The sequence below is a fragment of the Octodon degus genome, unplaced genomic scaffold (assembly GCF_000260255.1).
Source record: "Octodon degus isolate 3935 unplaced genomic scaffold, OctDeg1.0 scaffold00015, whole genome shotgun sequence".
Classification (NCBI taxonomy): domain Eukaryota; kingdom Metazoa; phylum Chordata; class Mammalia; order Rodentia; family Octodontidae; genus Octodon; species Octodon degus.
Window position 1 is genome coordinate 232,705 of NW_004524591.1, and position 22,636 is coordinate 255,340.

The 22,636-nt window shown below is 40.2% G+C and overlaps 1 protein-coding gene across 1 annotated transcript in view; it reads right to left on the reverse strand.

Annotated features, from left to right (window-relative positions):
- Positions 1 to 1,418: 1,418 nt before the first annotated feature.
- LOC101574187 (FGGY carbohydrate kinase domain-containing protein) overlaps positions 1,419 to 22,636 on the reverse strand; it is a 285,894-nt gene continuing 264,676 nt past the window's right edge. The window contains exons 9-10 of the mRNA XM_023709961.1: positions 5,263 to 5,324; positions 1,419 to 1,629 (exon numbers count right to left, since the gene is read on the reverse strand). Of these exons, the coding sequence (XP_023565729.1) occupies positions 1,548 to 1,629; positions 5,263 to 5,324 (144 nt within the window). The 3' untranslated portion in view covers positions 1,419 to 1,547. The remainder of the gene's footprint in view (positions 1,630 to 5,262; positions 5,325 to 22,636) is intronic.

Here is a 22,636-nt window from a genome sequence, read left to right on the forward strand (position 1 = left end):
TCTAGAATCAACATTAGCCACTAATACTTTGGTCTGAAATGAGGTTTATGTACGCATCTGCACACCTCTGTCTCTGTGTTATGTGTTTGCTATGCTATCACCTAAAGTAACTAGTTTTCCAAACACTTGTCTACCTCAAAACCTTTTCACCCATCACATTTCTCTAGTTTTCTTTACTCTGGAACTTTCAACAGCCCCCTTTTTTTATCTTTATGACTTAGGTATTTTGGTGAATGCCATTTGCTGTAACATCAGAATGTGACCCCTTTAGCATTTGCCTGATGCTGCCTTATGAGTAGATGCAGGCCGTGCACCTGCAGCCACAGTTACTCCTTGGCTGCTGCATCTGGAGGCAGGAAGCGCCTCTGCCCGTCTGAAGTGAATTCTGATCACTCAGTCAAGACCTTGTCTGGTTTCTTTCCTGTATATTTAACATTCCTTTCCTTTTGTAACTAATGAATAGTCTGTAAAGAAACATTTAAAATAATGTGTGTATCCTGTTACTCATCAGAATTTCCTCCTTGATTCAAACACTGATTCCTGCCTGTCCCCTTTCTTTAATACGATGACTGCAAAATGATGATTTTGTACTTTAATGTAATGCAATTTAAGCACATTCGGTACAGGAAGAGAAATGGCATAAAGGACACAATAAACATCAGATGTCCTTCTTAAAGCAGCTCAAGCCTCTCACTTTATGGCCAACACAGAATCTATTAACAAGCACAAGTCTCTCTTGATTAAATGACTGCCAAAGTTGGCTTCTCTACGAGACCTGTTATGGTTGGCCTCAAGTTATGGCTGGCCTACAAGGCTTCATGTTCCTAGGGGCTTTTGGAAGAGGATTTTGGACAAGGGGAGCATGCTAGCTTATTTCCTGTTATGAGGTGGGGCCTGCTTGGGGTAGACAGCTTGCTTGGTGACCTGGAAGAGTGCACATCCATCCCGGGCTCCTCCCTTCTCTCTGCTTCTGGGCTCCCACTATGTGAGCAGCTTTCCTCTACCTGACCCTTCCACCATGACATGTTGGCCTTGGAGCCCAATAAGCCCATCCTCCATGCGGCTTTGAATGCATTGCTTTAACTACAAGCTAAAAGAAACCTCTCTGGAGTTGCAGGTCTTGGATATTGCATCTCAGCAATGAAAAAGTGACTGAGACATGCTCCTATGACCTTGTGAAAAACTCTGGCGCCACAGTTGTTCCTATACAGAAACTGTAGAGGAGGTAGTAGTGGTATTTTGAAATGAAGACTCTATTTCTTTTTTTTTTATTAGAAGACAATGCAGATATTATGAAATGATACTGAGTCTTTAATATAAGATGGAAGGACAGAGGTCCAAAATAAGTGACATAGAATCTTTCAGTGTCAGGACTGGGGAGATAGCTCAGTGGCATAAGTGCCAGCCTGGCAGGCACAAGGTCCTGAGTTTGATCCCGGTACAAAAAAAAAAAAAAAAAAAGAAAAAAGAAAAAAGAAAGAAAAGAAAGAAAAAGAAACAAAGAAATTATATTACAGAATCTTCAGTGTCAGCACTGTAAACCTTCTTCAGTCCCCATTCATGATCCCTGAATATTCTTTCTGATGTTCAACCAGCTTCCGGAATACTCGATATTTCTTGTCATAGTATCTATGGAGAATGACAGATATGTTGAGCAACCTCAAGTCATCTCTTCTAGTTATGCCCATACCTCCCAGGGTTTGAATGCTCATAGCATCCTGGTGATGGACTCTTGCATGCTTAAAGCCTGTTCCCTATGAGCTACCCAAAGCATGATTAGCTCTATTTTTGAGATAAGAGCACTTTCTCACACACAAATATCCAAAGTAGTACAGCCAAAAACTAGTGGAACCAGAATTCAAACTCAGAATGATCTGACTTCAAAGCCTGCACTGTGTGCTAAAAGGCCTGAGCTTAGTACAGACCTTTTCACACTCCCAGCTTCAATCCATTTTTTCTTGTATGACTGGACACAGGTGACCATCATCATCTGACACACAAGCCTCAACCATTGAGTCTCTATCCTGGAGATCCTACACGTAGATAGCCTCGTCAGACCACTTTATCTAGGAGTAAAAGCCCATGGAAACTGGACTTAGTGCCTTTCTGGTCACTGGGCCCTGCCTGCAGACATCTGCCTGTCCTCTCCTGCCGATGCCTAAGGTGAGACACCTGTGAGAACTCCTGCTGTGCACAAATCAGACAGCAGAACAGCTCGAACTGCCCTGACATCAGTTCTGAAAGCAATGAACATCAGCAAATAACCCTGGCATCCTATACCTCTGTCCTGGCGCCTCTGCGGGGGAGCTCCCTGGGTGAGAGACGAAGCCATTTTAGCACAGCGTGGTAGACTCGAGGATGCACTATGAATAGGTCCTCCTGAGGGAGTGTGGGGTGAGCTGGTGCCCTTGGGCAGAGAGGTTGGTGGAGTGATGCAGATATGCATAGGACTCCTCCTATCACACATTTCTAGCTTAGGCATTCTAGACACATCTGGCCACTGTGGCCAAACTCATGGCTAAGAGGGAGGCTCTGCACCAAGCCTCTGCGTCCCAGAGTAGCCCGTGACTAGCTGGGTGACCTGGACATGGTACTTAATCTCCCTGTGCCAGAATTTTCTCATCTGTAACTGGGATAATTATAGGGTCTACTTCAACAGAACTGCTGTGTGAATTCAATGAGGCTGTACACACAAAGCAGGCAGAACACCATTACTCGTGTTATGGTGTGTGTCAGAATTTCTTTTCTTTTTGAGGTTGAATAATACTTTACCATTGTGTATGCCATTGTTTTCCTCAAACGCTAATGCACTGCAGGATATGGTTACTCTTATGGCTGTAGTTACTGTGAACAATGCTGCTGTGGACATGGTACAGACAGCTCACGACCTTGCTTCCAGTTACTCTGCATATTTCACAGGGGTTGAAATGGTGGATCATTTGTTAGTTTTAGCTGTAATTTCTTTTTGAAGAACTACCAGGCCACAATTTTTTCCACAGCAGCTGTGTCACTTCACAGCAGTTGCCAGTTTCTCCCCCTCACTATTACTCTGAGGTGTGGCTGTTTCCAAAGAGGCCAGCCAAGACACGAGGGAAGCACCTTCCAGGAGCTGTGAGCGGCTCTCCCTGATGTGATGCTGAATAACCCCTCAGGTGCTTCTTGCATGTATGCATCTTCTTTAGAGAGACGTTCACTTAAGACCTTTAATCATTTTTGAATTGTATTGCTATGGGTATTCTGTTGCTAAGGTTTTGGAATTCTTTACATATTCTGAATATGAGTCCCTATCAAATATATGATTTACAAATATTTCCTACCATCCTATGCACTACCTTTTTAATTTATTGATAGTGTTTCTAGTGCATAATTTTAACAGATATTTTTAGTGTTCTACAGTCATATAAACTGCTGGTCCTTCAGATGGAATTTGGGGTCCTCCTAAACATTTCCTTACTGAGCTACACATATCAGATGAGGTCCGATGCAGTCTTGGCTTCCTAAGTCATCTGACTCCGCTGTCTTGCAAATTCTTCCCCATGCAGTCAGTTGCTTCTGTGTGGTACAGACAGAAGTAAACGTCCCACACAGTTAACTAAACACGAGGGAACAGGCGCCTCATCCTCGCTGCAAATCTTAGGCTGGCCGGCAGGTGGTGCTGCAGCATTGCATTTGTGGCTTCTCCGGTTCCAGAGAGCAGCCCGCTGCCAGCAAGGAGCTGGATTCTTCCAAAAGCTTAATGTGGGATTGAATGAACTTAAAAACAGGCTTCCCCCAAGAGTCCCAAAACGGGGAGGAGGAAGTTATAGAATACCAGTTTCTTATTTCATAAACAAGAGTTGGTCCCCGCTTGAGGCCCCTGGTCCTCGAGTTCCCCTATGGGGTCTGCGCCTGGCCTTGGCCCGGATCAGCAGCAGCCCCACTTGAGAAGCAGAAGAAAATGAAAAACAATGGACTATTTCTTGCAGACATTTCCAATTTTGTTAACTACTGAACATGCTTCATTGAACCTGCACCTTGGCCTGACCATTACATGAGGTGGTGGGATTTGCTTTCAAGTCTTTTTTTTTTTTTTTTCCTGGAAGCGGGTGCTGAACTTAAGCCCTTGTGCTTGCCAGGCAAGCAATTATTCTACTGAGCCATCTCCCTGGCCCATGCTTTTAAGTCTTAACCTCAAATACTTTCCCAAATTATAAAGGCACTTGCAAACTACACATCTTCAAATGCACAATTGGTGACTTAATAGGAGTCTTTTTCATCTCTAATGTGGCTTGCTCCAAAGTCTTCTGTCTGGCCTCTCAAGTGCTAACCATACTCCCTAGAATGGACCCTCTAGGTGGAATTTCCTAAAATATGCATTCGACTAGTGCTGCCTCAAACCCAGAGTCTGAGTTCCAATGTAAGATGTGGTCCAAAGTCAGTAGCACAGCCCTTTGTAAGCTGATGTTCTTCTGTCTCACTTGATGCCACCCCCCATACTCTGTTCTGTGAAATTATGACACATGGGAACAACACAGTGTGCTGTTCCACTCCCATAACTCTGCATGTTATTCCTTTTTCCAAGACTGCTCTTCTGTTGGCAGCCTAACCAGTCATTTTACAGTTTAAACATTAAATGTTAGCTAAGACTTAGACTACTCCTAAAGGCTTTCTCTCACCCCTATATGGTCACATTTCTTTCCTATTTGAGCTATTTTGTCTCCTGATAATACTTCTATGGCAATACTTAGTCCTTTATTTTGAAGCGATCTATGTGTGTAAGTCTGATTGTGTCTTCCTTTCCTCGAAAACCTGCCTGGAGCTCAACATAATGACTAGAATATAGCAGGGGCTCAATAGATAAATATTTTGGTGAATTGGGATTAAGTGTTGACCAGGGTCATTTGGTAGCCCCCAATTCCAAGTAATACAAAGGGTAAAAGAATAGATAGATGCTGCGGCCCAGTCGTGAGAATATATATATATATATATATATATATATATATATCTGTGTTTTAGAGCGGAGAAGACCAGGTTGCTACTACTAATGAGCCAGGAAAGCAGAACAATGGTCTAAAATTCCAGCAGCTTGCATTGACCTCAACTCTGGCCCTATCTAGCTATGAATCTTAAGCAAACAACAGTGGCCTCTCTATTTGGGAATTAGTTTCTCAACTATTAAGTAAAAGGACTGGATTAATTTCCAAATTTATTCCAGATCTGTAGCAACATGCATATTTATGTTTTCATTCTTTAATACTGTGCATATAAAAAGTACAAACTTACTTTTTATCTTCATGTCTTGGGAACACAACCTTCCCAACTTTACTCATTCTTGTCATTGCCTCCTGTGAAATGGAAAACAATGAAGACAGCTGAGTTGAAAAGCTACAGCTAAACACAGGCAAGAATTCACTTCCCTTTAAGATATTCAGTTAGTCCAGTTTTTACACTTATTTTTCCCTAGCAATAAGAATGAATCCTATGAATATTTAAGTTAGCATCTGTGACCACACATCCTGAGCTTAATAAATAGCTGTGTTTTGAGGTCTCCAGGGCATAAACTGCCCAGAAGGCAAAGCATTTCTGCGTTGTTTCCAGGATTCAGTTGGAGTAATTTCCCCTCCTTGTTCCCTGAATGCAGGGGCAGAAGAAGGCAGGAAAGCTAGCCCCTGAGTAAACTGGGAGCCTGGCTACAGAAAACAGGAATTGAAGGGAACCACTTTGTGCCCTGCTTCAGGATGAACTCATTACAATCTCTTTTCTCCTTCAGCTCTTGCCCCAGTTGTGTCTAAAGTTGTGAGTACAAGACCTCAGTGCTGAATCTGAACCAAACTTAGGAATGTGACTCCAGGAGACTTTTGTCTTTACCTTGGGGCCATCATGAGGTGACATGTTACTGAATCTGGGAGAACATGGTATGCCGTGTACTACAAGACTGACTATAGATTGTCCTGGCTCCTTTGGGTCACATTTTCTTGGCAATCTGCCAAGCATGTTCAAGCCATGAGAAAGTTAAGGGGGACAGAGTGTGCCCAACCTTGGAAACCAGTAGTCCAGTCACAGAAGGGAAGATTGCAAGCAACAGCACAATAGAACTCCACAAAACAATCTGTGCTTTAGGAATAGCTGTTAAGTTCTTAATTTTCAGGACATAGTCATCCTGGGGTCACATGTGGAACTTCTTATTCTACCCATTTATTAATTGCTCACCATTTATTGGACAGCGCTAGGGATACAGAACTGTGTGAGACATATTTTGTCCTGGAGAAACATTCAAATAATGGGGTGGGGGGCACACGAAAAGCTGATTACCCTATAGGATGTGAGAGCCCCTTGGGTATTTTCGAAACATATCTACATGTCCCCCCCTGAGCATCTGTTCTAACTTTCCACAACAGAGTGATTGAATTGCATATGATGAGCTACCTTCTGATATGCCAAGTATGGACTGGCTTATGTGTTCTTTATTTATCCTTTTCTCTCCTAGTCCTAACCAAAATGTAAGCTACATGGGGACAAAGATGTAGTATGCCTGTTTATTGTTGAATTTCATACCTAGACTATTCATAAAGCACTGGATGCCTTCAGGATACCATGCATAACACTGAATACACAGAGGCAGATGTAAAGACTTCTTGGGCCTTTCACCAAGTTGCTCACTAAACAATGGAAAAGCTGTTTGTTCTGATCAAAACAGTATGATGTACTGCTTTTCAATAATTGTGCAAGGTGTAGGAAACCTGATAGATTCCACTCCTGTAGGGTGTAGTGGCCATTGTCCCTTAAGGACAGCACGAACATTCTGAATCAGTTATCTGATTTCCTATTCCCATTCAGTGGATGTGAAAGTGCTGGTGGGAGATCAGAGATGGGAACAGAAGCAAGCACACCGACTGCAGGAAGAGATGGCAGTTGCAAGTAGAGGGTTTAAAAATAATGAGAAATTATGTAAGCAAACCAAAAGGACAAGACAACAACTACAGAAGGGCTAACTGGCACCACTTGCATAAAGGGAAAGAAGGCAAATGCATCTTACAAAGGTTGCTTTGTAAGAGCTCTGCTGACCCTGCCAGGTGCCAGAATAGGTTCCTTCATGCACTGAGCTCTGATCCCCAGTGCAAGCTCTTCTGATCTTAAGAAAAGATTTGAAGGTCTCAGTAATCCTCATCATCAGCTCAGCTACCCATTCTCATTTTCTCACTGCCTCTTCCTCAGCTGGGCTTTCAAGGACCTTGTCCCTACTGTTCCCTCTAAATCCTCAAAATGCCCCTGGGACATGGCTGTCTGGGCAGTGCCTGGGCCCCAGACTGGAGACAGCACCCCAAGAATGTCTTCATAAAGGCACCTTCTGTAAATGTCAGTTTCCTGCCCATGTAACAGAGGTATGGGCAAATGGCAGATGCCAAGGGATTCTCTCTTTCTTCACATTACCTTTGGTTGTTTTAAAAATAAATAATTGAAAAACAAATACTTACATTAGAGATTCAAACAATTGTTAGGCCTATTTTGTTTCTGAGAAAAATGATTTCAAAATTAAATTTTGGTCTGGGACAGTTTCTGACACTTTTTCCTGATTCATTCCTGCTACCTGTGTCCTTCTAGATGAATTTCTTTTTAAGATGGAGTTATTTATTCCTACAGTAACTCATGCTCCCACCTACCAGAGCATTTGCACCAAGATACCATGAGTTTGTTAACACATCACTTTCCCCAGCGAGACTGTGAACTCCTTAAGGCAGGAATTGTTATAATTATTTTGACTGCTAAACTCAGCATCTGGTATATCATATGCACACAGGGAAAGTCGGCAGATCAGAGGAACGTAAGGATCACACACATGACAGAATGTTAAAATAGAAGCTTTGGCTAAGACCTAAAGATGACAGATATAAGACACCAGAGTGAGCTGGAAACAAACCACCATGAAGAGGGTATAGGACCTCTAAAGAATCAGCTCTTACACCTCCCTGAGGCTTTAGCACAGAGAGGACTATGAGTGACTCCTGCTAGAAGAGACAGGCTGACTGGCAACTCCAGCTGAAAAGAGATAGTGATGTCCTGGGGTCACCTAGCCCTGCCAGGGCCTTCTGGTTCCCAGAGCAGGGCTGTTTCCTATGATCAGAAGATGACATTTAAGCCAGGTTGTTCTGGGCTACCTTAGCTCCTCTCCAATATGGGCACCTATTGAAGATGGAGGTAAACAAATAGATTGCTAAGGAATTACGAGGAAATTACAGTTTGATAGAATAAAGAAAGGCATTAATGAGGACAAAGATACCATAAGTGAGAGGTTTTCAGAAGTGGTGTCTCCAAAGACATCTGTGACATGACCTTATGAGACCAAGAGCTGGCTCTTTGCACCTAGCAGGGAAAGGTTTGACCCTTTCCTAGAGGGTCCATTTACAATAACACTGTTCAGTTAAGGCCTTTCTGCACCCTTAACCTCGCTTCCCTTATGCACCTCCAACCACCTCAGGGGAACAGGAAAAGAAGCTATTACTCTGGAGAGGAAGTAAATGAAAAAGAAAGAAGAATCTAATAACAGCTACCTCCTGTCATTTTTGGCAGAGTCAGCTACAGAAAGTAGATGTCTCACCTTTTCCTTTATATATAACGTTCCTTTATGTCTGAATTTTGGAGTTTTGGTTATGTTTCATAACTTAAAAAGATCATAAAACCTGGATTATTTAAGTGACTCTGTTCTTACCTAATGGAATTACTAGAACTTTTAACCATGGCCAGGAAAAACTAGCTTTATATCGCAGAAGTGAAAGTGCTTTTCAGTTGTGTCTCCAGGATTGTGTGAATTATGCTAATCAACTTTTTATTTGTTCAGTGCAACTCCTTAAATGTAAGAGATACTTCCAGGTCCTCGTCTTGGTCTTTGTAATCCCAAAGTTACGTTACTGGAATCCCATCAAGTTGATTTCAATCTACCACTTTCAATGCAACCCACAGTGAAAATAAAGACACTAAATTATATTTGCAATCATCGGGGAGTCAAGGGGCTCTAAGTCCAGCCATGAAGATGGTTTTCCAGAACCAAGAGAGTGACCCAGGGCCTCACCAGGTTTTATTCAGTGGAGGAGTGGCTTGAGGAAGATTGATTGAGAATTGTGGGAAGTAGGTGACTACTGTGAGCTGAGCTAGGTGGGTGGCCTACATTTACCTCTGCCATATGCAGAGAGGATATGCAGAGAGAGTAATCTGCATTATATAATATTTAATGTTTTGGTAAGTCTGGTGCGTCAGCTTTGATGTAGTCTTTCAAGCCCCAGGAAGTCACAGCCTCTATCTCAAGGCTCAATCCCAGCTGGTGGCACGGAGCATTAGCTCTACTGTCCTGTCTCGACCTGGCTGACATTAAAAAGCAGCAGGTGTAGGTTACCAGGGAAACATGCACGCCACCTTCAAAAACTATCACCAGCACCTCAGCTAGACCAATATACATTGCTTAAGGCCAATTGAAGGATAAACAGAAGTCCTAGCCAGCTCTGTACATAACAGTACGAGGAAATAGGGTCAGGCTCCGTCAAAATGGAGACAGTTCCTCTTCTTTCAAGGAGAGCTGTTCAGGTGGTCCTCCACAATTAAACATGGCTATATTTATGTAATTAAGACTGAATAAACATATATTAAAATGTTAAAAAGTTTGAAAACACATGTGGTAAGTTTTTTCTTGTCAACTTTTTTTTAAATGTATTTAGTACAGGGTCTACATGGTCTCACTACACAGACTGGACTTGTAGTGATCCTGTTTTCAGCCTCCCAAGCACTGGGATTACAGGCCCACGCCACCACGCCCAGTCTCTGTCAAGTCTCAGCACATCCTGGGGGCAGGGCCAGCACAGTATACCAGGGATCTAACCCCAGTCCCTGAGCCTGCCTAGGCAGGTGCTTTAGTCCACTAAGCTATCTGGCTAGCGTGTCAACTTGTTTTCTAAACGTTTCTATGCTGGCATATATTGATTTTTATCATTGTGAAGAAAATATAAAAAAAGCCCTGCATATTTATTTATTTATTTAGCGGAACTGGGGATTGAACTCAGGCCTTTGTGCTTGCCAGGCAAGCACTTATTCCACTGAGCTATCTCCCCGGCCCTGAAACTGCATTATTTTAACACAAGGTCTGCTACATAGGCAGCCAATGTGCCTCAGTTTCTTCTCCTCCCTCTTGGAAGGGGGGTTGCTATGGGCACTGAACTCTGAGGACAATGCCAGAGGGGTAGCACTGTCATCCCACACTGCATTGCTGAGGTTGCTATTTCAGTCAAACAATTAATACAAAACTGAACCCTGGTGAACCCACTGGATGCAATAAATCTGGAAATTACCACACCATAACAATATGAATTTCTTATGGAAATGCTGACACATGCTAAATATAGTCACGCCACAATATATTTCTGTTCAAAAGGGTTTATTTGAAGCTACTCTCCAAATTCATACTTTCTGTCAGCAGGCAGGAGCTGGACAGTTTTAATCTGCAGCACGCAACCCTCTTTGTTTGTGAGTCTAGACAGTACAATGAATAGAGTGACTTCTCTTTTCCCTTTTTGTTCACACAATGAAAGCTTTTTAAAAACAAAATATTTTATAAAATACCATTTTAATCACTTCTTTTCTTTCTCTAAGGCAGAGCTATAAACACACCATGAAAGTTCACATTTGATTGTCACTTTTGAAAGCTAGTGAAGGGTTTCTGGAGGGAAAAATGGGGTCCCTGTAGCCAGCCAAGAAAGACCTCTTTCATGGGTTTGACCCTTGCTTGGAGTGTCAAGGCTGAGATGCCAGTTAACACTGCTGACCACTTTCTGGAGGCAGCACTGGCAACTGTTAGGCTTCTGTGTGGGCAGGGGATGCACCCAGTTCTCCTGTGTCATGGCTTGGTTGAGAGCTAGCAAAGCACTCTGGCCCCCAGTGGGGTGAGTTACTAGGGAAATAAAATAGGCTATAGGCAGGAAGGGGCTCTGTAGTAGCCACAGAGAAGATTTGCATTCCTTGGCAGTAGGTGTGCTGATTTTGGAAATGTAGGAAGAGATGTAGTGCTTCTCCCCACCTTGGGCCTTGGCCTCGAGATTTGGGGAAGACTGCTGGGAACCCTGGCTAAGGAACCAAAAGATGCCAGAGGCTGGGAGTGTAAGAGTCATAACATGCAGGGAAGACTAAGCCAGGACCTAGTGTGGTGGGACTCAACCAAATGTGAGCTAGCAGGTGTTGCCCAGCAGGTTGAATGTCTAGCATAGGTGTAGGCCCTATGGGAGACTAGATAATGTCCAGGAGTCAGTGAGGCAAAGACCTTCACAATTGGCAGCGCAAGAGCCTCAAAGCCAGCCTTTCCTAAAAAGCATGTACTCCAAGTGCTGGAGATGCCCATCAGGGTTTGGGAGTATAGTATCTGTAGGTATCATTTCTATGACTTTAAATCTAAAGAAACTGATTAATCACTACAGCATTTAAAATGCATATTGGCACTAGATCTGGCAGCGGGTCACACATCACACTGTCAGAAGCAAGCCATGTGAAGATTCTTGTGAAGAACCCTCTGGTTCTTTCTATCACTAGGAGACAACAGCATGACACTGTATGTCCTCCCCTTTCAGGATTTACTAGTGCTCCACAGTAGTAGATTATAGGGATTATCTAACTTTATTTAAAATAACCCTCACAAAACAGGCAAGCAGCTTAAAAAATTCAGTGAACTGTAGATGATAATGATAATTCAGATTCAAAAAAGTAAGAAAGGAGTGACACTTAGAACTGGCTCTGTATTTTATAAGGTAAAAATAATGAACACTCAGACAAGGCACAAACTGTGAAGAAAAATAACAATTATCAAGATAATAAGAATAGACTTTTGATATATACACACAAACATATTAAAAATATCAAAATGATTTTGAAAACATGCCTAGCTTAGGTAGATAAAAATAGACAGATGGATTGATAGATAGATAGATAGACAGATAGACAGACAGACTGGACATATTACATAATACTCATAAAGCCACAGGATGGGCAAACTTGTTTGAAATATTTTTGTTTCATTATCTTTTACTAGTTTTATCAAATAACCTACACATACTGCACAGTATGTGTGTTTACATAAATAAGTTTCCACAAATGAGGAGGCATGCTCAAACTATTCTTAACTGATGGATATAAGACCCTATAGAGCTGTATGTTTGTGTACTGCCTCAACATTGCAATGTTGCTGGCTCAAGCAGGGATTTCCTGGGTGTCTAACCTTGCTATACATTGTGCCACTTGCTTTATGTACCTGGCCTTTTTAACCCTTATGATTTGATAACACAGATATTATCATCTATTCCCACCATATGAATCATGGAACTGAAGGCAGGGAGAATGTAAATCTACCCAGGGTCATAGAGCCAATTTGCAATAAAGTCAGAATTCAAGCTTGGTTCTGACTTGCGGTTATTTCTTAGTCCTAAACTCATACCCGATGATTCCATCTTCCCTGCAATGAAAACTATTTGATCCACAAGGTACCCAAGACTTGAGTTCAAATCCATGCTGCTTGTTAACTGTGGGGTTGCTCTGGAGGTGCGTGGTGTGATATCAGTGTTTCATGGTACCTTTCTTCAGAGATGCTAACGCATTCCTCTAAAACACTACGTGAATCTGGCTTGTTGAAGATCTCTGACTCATTTCACTGGAACAGTGAGTTCTTGTGCTAATGTGTGGGCTGAGGCATATGACCCCTCCTCCAGAGAAAAACAGAAAATACAGCAGTGTGACCTTCCTTCCAGAAGCACCAAAAAACGGTAATTGTTCCTTTATTTTGCTTCTTTTTCCTGCTAGACAGTCATCTCTTGACCTGAAGCTGATATTCTGTTTGACCTTTGGAACCAGGAACAATGATGTTCACTGAGAAACAGGAAGGGCTGAGAGGAGTGGGAGGAACCTCCATCATAAGTGGCCACTGGAGCACTGGCATCCCTTTCTCATTTCATTTTTTTTCTCATTAACTGTAGTGAAAATCAACAATAGCATGTTAAAAATTGTACTGAAATGTGAAAGATATAAGATGTAGATAGTGAATTTTAGAGAAATATTTCTGAAATGAATACATAGCATGAGATTAATAGATTGTACATTGTAAATAATTTATAAACTTAAATGAATATAACAATAAAAACTGTTCAAAATAAAAATGAAGAAAGAATTTACATATCAGTCATGTAGTAGTTTACTCTGTGCCAAAATCAAGAAACTTATATTCATATAACTAGAATTCTCAAAGTAGAAAGGGGTAGGCAATAAATATTTAAAGATTTAAAATTTGTGAATTTGGTTGAAATTATAACACAACATTTCCAAGAAAAATGAACCTTTTTCACAAGAAATTTGAAAAAAATCATACCAAGATACACAGAAATGAAATTGTCCAAAACTAACAGTAAAGAAAAAATCATTAAAGCATATACATACAAAAATTAGCTATGGAAGAACAAAATTAAATAGTGTCTTATTCCACATTAGGAAAAAAAGGGCAAGTATGTAAGAAACTAGAATAATTAATTTAAAAGACTGAAAGAAAAAAAAAATGTCTTCACTGAATTTTATACTTAGCAAACATACTTTTCAAAATTAAAAGTAAAATATTTTCCAGTTATATAAACTCAAAATATTCTAATACCTCCAGATGTAGCATATAGGAAATAAGAAAGAGCAGACTCCAGAAGGCAAGAGAAGTTGCTGTCTGGTCCCAGATAAAGAATAAAGAGCTCTCCAAATGGTAGTTATGCAGGACTATGTAAATATATATTAGGTGAATCCATTTAAATGTCATTGAAGATTTCTACAAAACAGTTATCAATCTTATGTAAGGTAATATATATATACATATATATATATATATATATACATACATACTTTTTCGTGTGTGTGTAAAACACAATGAAGAAGTAATATAAAGTCAATGGAAAATGTAAATACACTTTTTAAAGTTTGTAATACTAGGAGAAAATATCATACCATGTCTTATAATGTAAGTCAAATATACAGTATAAATCTTAAAACAAAAATTAAGATTAAGCAATGTTCAGAAAATTAAATATTTCAAGACAATCCAACTAAGAAAAAGTTTTCATGATAATAAAGAATTACTAAGAATAAAACATAATGTAAATACTGGAATGACAAATATATGACCAGCACTTCTAACAGTTTGGGGACAGGATATTGCACAAAGTTCTAGTATGCTGTGGACATAGACAGTGTCCATGATGCTTACTGGTGGCCATGTGTCACTTGTGGGGCTGATAATGCTATTTCCTTGATATCCACCCTATAGATCTGGATAGAATCATGACCCATAGAGGGCAGGAGAAGTCCATTTGTAGAGTATGCTGATGGAAATATTCTGCTGCTGTATACAAAAGAATAATTGAAAGGTTTTTTTATACCTCTTTTTCTCCTGTGTTTAATTGTTTGTCCTATTTGGTGGGTTCTTTCTATTCTCATTCATGGAGTTGTAGTCATTTTGATCTCTCTCTAGAATATCTTTTAGTAGTCTATGTAGGGTTGGCTTTGTCATCATAAAATTCCTTAGTTGTTCTTTGCCATGGAAGTATTTCACTTCTCCATATACTTGAAAGAGAGTTTTGCAGTCTGGGTTGGAATTTGTTTTCTTGCAAGACTTGTAGTACTTTGCTCCACACTCTTCTTGCCTGGATGGTTGATGAAGAGAAATCTTCCATTATCCTGATGGGTTTTCCTTTAAACATGATTTGTTTCTTTTCTTTAGTGGTTTTTAGTACTGTTCCTGGGCTGAATTTCTGAGATCTTGATTATTATATGTCTGTGTGTGGTTTTAGTGGGTTGATGTTATTTGGAGTTCTATATGCTTCAGTTACTGAATGTCAGATTGTGTCCCCATATTTGGGAAGCTTTCTGCTATTACTTCCACCCATATTATTTTTATATCATTTATATTGACTCCTTCTTTCTCATTGATGCCTATTCGTCTTACATTGTTCATCTTTGCATTATTTTGCAGATGATGAATTATTTTTTTCCTGCATGCTAGTTCTTTTTAATGGGCAGGCCACCTTGTTGTTTTTAAGAGATCTTTTCTTACCTTTTCACTATCTGCAATGGTGTCTTCCATGTCTGAAAGTTCTATTTTCACTTTCATCCAAACGGTCTTGCCAGCTTGTGATTGAGGTTTTAATTTCCTGTATAGCACTATGAATCTGCTTCATGCATTCTATTTCTTTCCTATATTGCTCATTCAAGAATTCCATCATTTTTATATTCTCTATTTTTTATATCAGTGTCTTCTTTAGAAGCACTTAGTACTTTTCTCATTATAGTTATTTCTTTTTTTATTAGGGAAATTATTTCTGATCTGATATCCTCTATACCTTTCTGCAGTTCTTTACTTCAGATGCTATTATTTCAGAGATTTCAGGTGTGTTATTTCCAATTTCTTCTATGCTATTGTTTCCTGCATTTTTTCTGGGTGGGCTCAGGGCCTGAGAGTCCATTTTGCTCCTTCTCTTTGTCATTTTGTATAGCACTGCCTTCTGGCTTTTGGTGTCGAGCTTTGGTAGAGTAAGATCCGGACCTTAGCAACAGGTCCAGATCTACCAAGTTCAAACTCCTTCATGTGGGTGTGGCTTGGGTCTGGTTGCTGTGCTCCACTTCTTCCTGCTGCAGCCCTTGGAAGTGAACCCACTGTGCCACTCTGACAAGATGTTCTGCTCCTAGATCAGCTGGGTGGGTCTTGCCTCTAGCCTCTCCGAAGGGAGTTCTGCCACAGGGTTTCACACCATGCCTGTCTGATGGAGGAAGTTCCACTCATACACCAGGGTACTGGGTCTAATGAGGATTTGGTGGGCCTCAGGTGGTCTCACTCACACAGTGGGCCAGGGTCAAATGAGGATCCAGTGGGTCTCACTCACAAGCCAGACCTGGGCTCTGGGTCGAATGAGGATCCAATGGGCCCTGACTGGTCTCACTCACACAGGGCCTGGGCTCTGGGTCAAATCTCCTTTCTCCTTTCAAATACCCTGTATCACTCACATGCACATTGGTGTGTTGTGCACATTTACGTGAGTGTACTCATTTATCAAAATTTATCCAACTGTCCACTTAACATGTTTTTCACTTTAGGTATACTACATCTCAAGTGTAAGACTGAAAAAAATAACATATGCACAAGTGTGTTACTATATTTATCTTTTATTTTTCAATTTAAAGTGGCCGACTAACCCTCTGTTGATGGGTATTTGAGTTGTTTCCAAGAATTACCTACTACAAAGTTTGCTGCTGTAAACAATATTTTTATACAATGAAGTATTACTCAACTACAAAGAAAGAAAAACTAGAGGCTTTTATAGGTAAATGGATGCAAATACAGATCATACCCATTAAGTGAAATAAATCAGACTCCCAAGTGTAAGTGTCATATTACCTCCTAGTGTAAGAAACTGAAAGAGTAATTAAGATACAAAAGGTACAATAGAGGTTGTTAAAAGAACTGCTCAAAACAAAAGAACTGGGATGGGAGAAAAGTAAAGAAGGAAGCAATAGATAGATGGACATAAATAAGATAGCTAAGGTAATTGCACTAATTTTTATTAGTTCATTAAAGGGAACAGATAGTGTTTACACTGTGATCAGTGTTACACGCCTGTATCTGGTAATCTGAGCAACTACTTTGAAGATAACAATATGCAATATAATAACCTTTGTTAATCCCCATCTTGCTTTGAAATTTTGTATTATTTTTATTGTTTTTTAACTTTAAAATAGAGAAAAAACTGTACAATATTTGAAACAAAGGCCAGCTAAGTGAAATAGAAAATTTTAGCTGCCCTGTTTTCCAATTCAAACTCTGAAATATACCTTGCTTGATTGTAAAAGAGGAAAGGGTTGAGGCTGTGTAACAGTTGCATTTCTTTATAGGAATTGGATCTGTTAAGAGGAAAAATCCTGTATTTTAGTAATAAACAGGCTTAACATTGGATCTGGGTCTGGCTACTAACCTTTCATGTGGAGTAAGCCTCAGTTTTCCTGCCTCCATAGTGGCAATGCCAGAAGCCAACTCTGACTGCTATCTCCTAACAGGTCTCCTACTTCATTGGATCCTCTTTACAGCAGTTAGAACTAGTAAGGCTAAGTTCCCAGAGAGAAAAGACAATGTGGTTCTTAAAATAATAGACTCTGACTATAACAGATGCTACAGTTTATTTATTTATTGGCAGAACCAAGGATTGAACTCAGGCCCTTGTGCTTGCCAGGGAAGTGCTTATCCCACTGAGCCATCTCCCCGGCCCCAACGCTAGAGATTAGAATTGGGCTTTGTGTTCAGGATCGGACAGTTTACTTGCTTTCTTTCCAGCTTATCTGTGCTGCCTGATGGCTGATAATAGCTCTGTCTCATACGATTGCTAGGAGCATGCTACTAGCATGCAAGTTCCATGTGGCCAGGAGTTTTGTTTCATTCACTGCACTAGCAACTGTGTCCAGGAGAACATGTAATCCATTGACATTTGTTGAACAAATCAGTGAACAAAGTAAATTAGATTTTGTCCCTCTGGGCACATTTTACCAACAACACTTCTGACACAAAATGGGTGGGGATTTTCCTCACACCAACCAATTCCCCCAGTGGTGCCCAGCAAGTCAATTCAATTCTCACACTAACCACCTGCACTAAAGCGCTGCACCTTTGTTCCACAAGATCCCCACTGCACAAGGTAAGTGCATATCTTGGCAGCCCAGATGACCGACTGGCTGACTGGATGAATGACTATAAATTGGTAGTTTCAATAACCTCTCCCCTACCAGGATTGATAGGTTGCTAGAATAGGCCCAATGAGCTTAGAAAATAGTTTACTATTACCACGTCATCACAAAGGCAACAACTCAGCAACAGCCAAACAGAAGAGATGCAAGATGGGATGGAGAGAGCGCAGGATCTTCCATGGCTTCCCTACATGTGCTATCCTGCTGTGCCATCATGTGTGCCAACACAGACACTATCTGCACCTATTACTTGGGGATTTCTATGGCGGCTTCATTTCACAGGCACAGTGGAAACTAACTGACCACTGGTGAGGAAAATAACATCGAGCCCCTCTCTTCTACTGGACCATCAGAAGAGAGGCTGAAAGTTCCAGTACTCTGTTGTTTCTAACCGCCAATTCTCATTCTGAAGTTACCTAGAGATTTCCAACGCTTAGCTATCTCCTTAGTACACAGAACAATGTCACAGGATTGGTATTGTGTAAATGTATACTAATGCCCTGCTAAAGTATTTAAAGTGCTTCAATTTTTAGGCATTCATAGTTCTTTTTTAAGTGCTAGTAACCATACAAAGGCTATTTTTACCCCCAGAACCGATGCTGAATCCAGTGCCTTCAAACTGAGCCCCATCTCCAGTCCCATCTCACCTTCTTTTTAAAAATTTGAGACAGAATCTACCTAAGGCACTAAGTTGTCTGGGCCGGGCTCAAACTTGTGATCTTTTGGTCCCAGAGTGCTGGGATTACAGGTGTGTACCACCCTGAAAGAAATCTCCTTTGCTATTTAGTGAACTTCAGGATTCATAGAGGAGCTTAAAACTGCAAGATAAGGTATGTATGCACTTCTACCTTCTGGTTCATGTCCTGCCATGCTCCCTGGGATGGTCATTCTGAAAATACTCTGGCCGTCTTGCTGTTGACGGGACATGACAAGCTTGGTTCTGCACAGGATCCTCCTGTCTCTCTCAGGAATGTCCTTCTGGATCCATGCCCATTAGACTTTATATAATTTAGTCCTTTTCATATATAATCTAAAAACTGCTGTTGCTACTCTTACCTGAAGTGATCTATTTCTCCCAAACCCCCACTGTCACATCATGTCATTTTCTTATTTTTATGACTTTTCATGGTGCATCGCATCAATTGGAAATATGCTGTTATTTTGTTGTTAATTTATTGTCTACTTCCTTCTCTGTAGCCCTCATCTCTTTTCTCCACACTCCATTTCCCTTGAATGTAAGAAATAGGAAAGCACAGTTCTTGGTTTTCTTCTTCAGTGATATGGTTCTTAGCAGGGCATTAGTATACATTTACAGAATTCTGACTCCATGCAAAGGCACTATATTTATATGTTTGCTTCACTTGACTCTCATACGCACTCTATGAGTAGCATCTCAACAAAGTTTAAGATAAGGAAACAGAGTTGGAGCGGTAAAGAGATTTACCTAAGGTAGCAAACAGCTAAGTCAAGATTTGAAATGTGCTTCAACTCATGCCTAAGAGCAGGCCCATTCCTTGAAGAGCTCACCATCAATAGGCAGATCTATAGATTTAGTTCATGATAATTTATCTTCATCTGACAACTTTGGGGCCCTGTAAAATTTTAAAAACTTGCTTTCTCCACTGTCAACGCAAATTCAATCATGGTTAGTATACTGTGCTTACAAAGACAGGAAGAAGTATATAGAAAGACTGTTCATATTACTTTTTCAAACAAAATTACTGCCAGCTGTATGACCTTAAGCAAGACCCTTCACCTCCCGGGACTCATTTGCCTTATCAGTAGAATGAGGGGGTTGAATTAAATTATCTCTGAAGTCTTTGCCAGCTCTGCAGTCTACTGGCTCCACACACAAGTGTTTTTTTAATTAACTTCAAGTTGACAAGTCCCTTCTGACTCCCAAGGGCATACTTTTGAGGGCTCTACTAGACCCAGACCGACAGGCATATCCCTGCTGGTTTCCCCAGCAAGGTGCAGCTCCATTTCAATATAATCGCAGTCCAACTTGCCCCAGGGAGTGATTCTATTCTAGTAAGGCTATTTACCTCTGTCAAGAGCTTTTGGGATAGGGTCCCCATACATAGCCCTACTGCTAAGGGCAGGGTCCAAATATAAACAGTGAAGAACTGTTACATGAATTTGACTCACTTCTTATAAGTTTTCTAAGTAGCAAAATATCAAGCTTCTTGTGAAAAGCAACAGACAAATTATACACTCGAAATCTGTAAACCAAAACTCATCTAGTCATTTATTACTGGCTGGAGGAGAAATGATCCCCCTAAAATTTCTGGCTGAGGAGATGCAAAATACTTCAGTGAGCTATACAAGAACAATAATGTTAACTATAACACTAATTCAAAAATGATAAAAACAATGATATCTAGTACTTGCTCAGTACTTAGCACAGCTGCTAAGTATCAAACACTTTACCAATTTTGTATATCCAATTGAAAGATGAAGAAATATATAGCTCACTGTAGAACAAGGACTTTGGTGATGCATAGATCACAGTACAACCCTTGGCTCTGCCATTTAACATTCTGAGTCTCAATTCCTCCTACGAATGGGAAATTTAATATGTTTGATGATCCTGATATGTATGCTAAATACTTAAAGCATAGGTATTATTACATTAATATTTATCCATGTTCTAAAATAAACTAGTTTTCTCAGAAAAGTTACTGGAATTTAAAGGCACATATGTGTACCCAGGAAGCAAGGCATGCGGCTGGGAAAGGCATTTGCTGTGAGCGTTGCATGGTTCCACTTCAGCATCTCCAGACAGACACAAACATCTGCTCTAGGAAGGTTCATCTCACTCAGTGATGGCGATGCATGACATATCTCCTCCATAACTCAGTGCTGTCACTGTCAGTCACGTGATTATAGCCCTATGTTGAATAAGGTGACAGCTCCTAGTTCACAGTCTCCGTGGCCATCTGATTGTTCCCCACAGTCACAAAAGACTTCAGGATCTGTGTGTAAGACCCACCATCCAATGTTCCAACCATATGACTTCAAAACATTTACGAGTCCAAGGATCCTCATCCCTCTTTACTTCAATACTCAGTACAGCAGCCATACTATGAAGCCTAGCACATACCAGGACTCCTTTATTTATGTGTATTTCAATGTTTCATGAGTCATATTCTTAATTGGCTTTCAATCTATCTCTCATTTGCAATATCATTTTTTTAAATGTCCTTTTCTACCTCAAGGCAATTTCAAGAATCTTGATCCCTTTCTTTTCTTTCAATCCATATTCCTCCTTTAGCACTAATTTCTTTTACAACTAGCTTACACATTATAACAAACACATTTATCAACAATAATATTCTCTTAATTGTTAAATTCAGTGGGTATCTCCAATAATGGAAATAATTTAGCTGGGATCTGTTTCATTTAAAGCTTTAAGGGTAAAACTTTGATTAGGATGGAGCAGCCAGTGGTACACTACAATTGAAGTTAAGTTGAATATCTTGAAAGTTCTTAAGGTCTGAACCAACTGTATATTTGCTCTGCCTAATACAAGTTAACTCCTTATCAAAAGATTTTAGTCAGCAGATTAGAAACTATAATTGGTAACAAAGAATCAAAACATATGATGTTATTAGCATAGTGAATAATTGAGTGGCAGTGTAGCTGATAGTGAGAAGATCATGGAACTGTGTTTAGGCAGATAAATAACCAAATTATCCAGGATACAGAATCCTACCCACTAGTGTTTGCCTCCACACTCTATAGTTCCTGCTTTTGATATTGGTAGCATGGGCTTTGGAGCTGTCCTTTGGACTGGCTTACAACACAGAATCCCTCTGGCAATCAATTCCAAACCATCCTTAGGAAGAAAGCAATAAATAAAGTAATAGAGCCTGTAGCTGGGAATTGGAGATGTCAAGGATTATATCAAAGCATCAGAAAAAGAGAAGAGCTGGTAGGACATTGGAAAGCCAGTAGGAGATGTCAGGCAGACAGAGAAAAGGAAAAGGAATCAAAGTCCAGGATAAATCACAGCTGTTTCCTTTTACCTTCATTTCTGATCTTTTCTGTATTCCCAAATCCACCTGGTTTCTTCAGTCTTATTACTTAGCACAAAGAAGCGTAAAATTATTAGAAATATTTTAGCACATTTTAAATATTTCTTTCATTGAACTGTAAAATGTAGAACCTATTTATTTTATCTATATTCCCAACATTTGACATATAAGGAATGTAATTAGTGATGTTGAAAAAATGAATAACTGAATTAATAAATTAATGATTGACTCAGGAAGGAGTCCAAGAGGTCTATATAAAGCAACTAGCAAGGAATTCTCTCAGTTATACTTTACTGGTATTCTCCAAGTGTCAGGTCAGTATTTCTTCACTGTCAGCTGTCAAGCAGCTAACATGAACTCCAACTACCTAGGTGGAAACCTTGGCTGTTCTGTTCCACTGGCTAAATGACTCAGTAAAATTACTAACCTCTCTATGGTTTATCCATCCACAAAATAGAAATAATACAAACAATTACTCATAGAAGTGTTAAGGTAAAAGGAAAACAGCATGGAAACCATTTAAATTAGTGCCTATCATAGATAGCTAAAACAAAATGAGATTTTTCTGTTAATAATTATTATGTCCATCTCTTCCCTAGCACTACACAGGATCTTGCATTAGTCTCAAAGCGATTCTGTGAAAGACAGCACCTCCTAGACTACTGCTACATTTGACATGCTGCCTGGGACTGGCAGGGGTAAAGGGCACAGAATGTAGACACCATTCCATACCCAATCCCAGCTGAGGTCCCTGATTAATGAGGGGAAAGGAGATAAACAATGAGTAAAGAAGGTCATAAAAGTCAGAATTGTAGTACTTCCAAATTTGGATACACAGA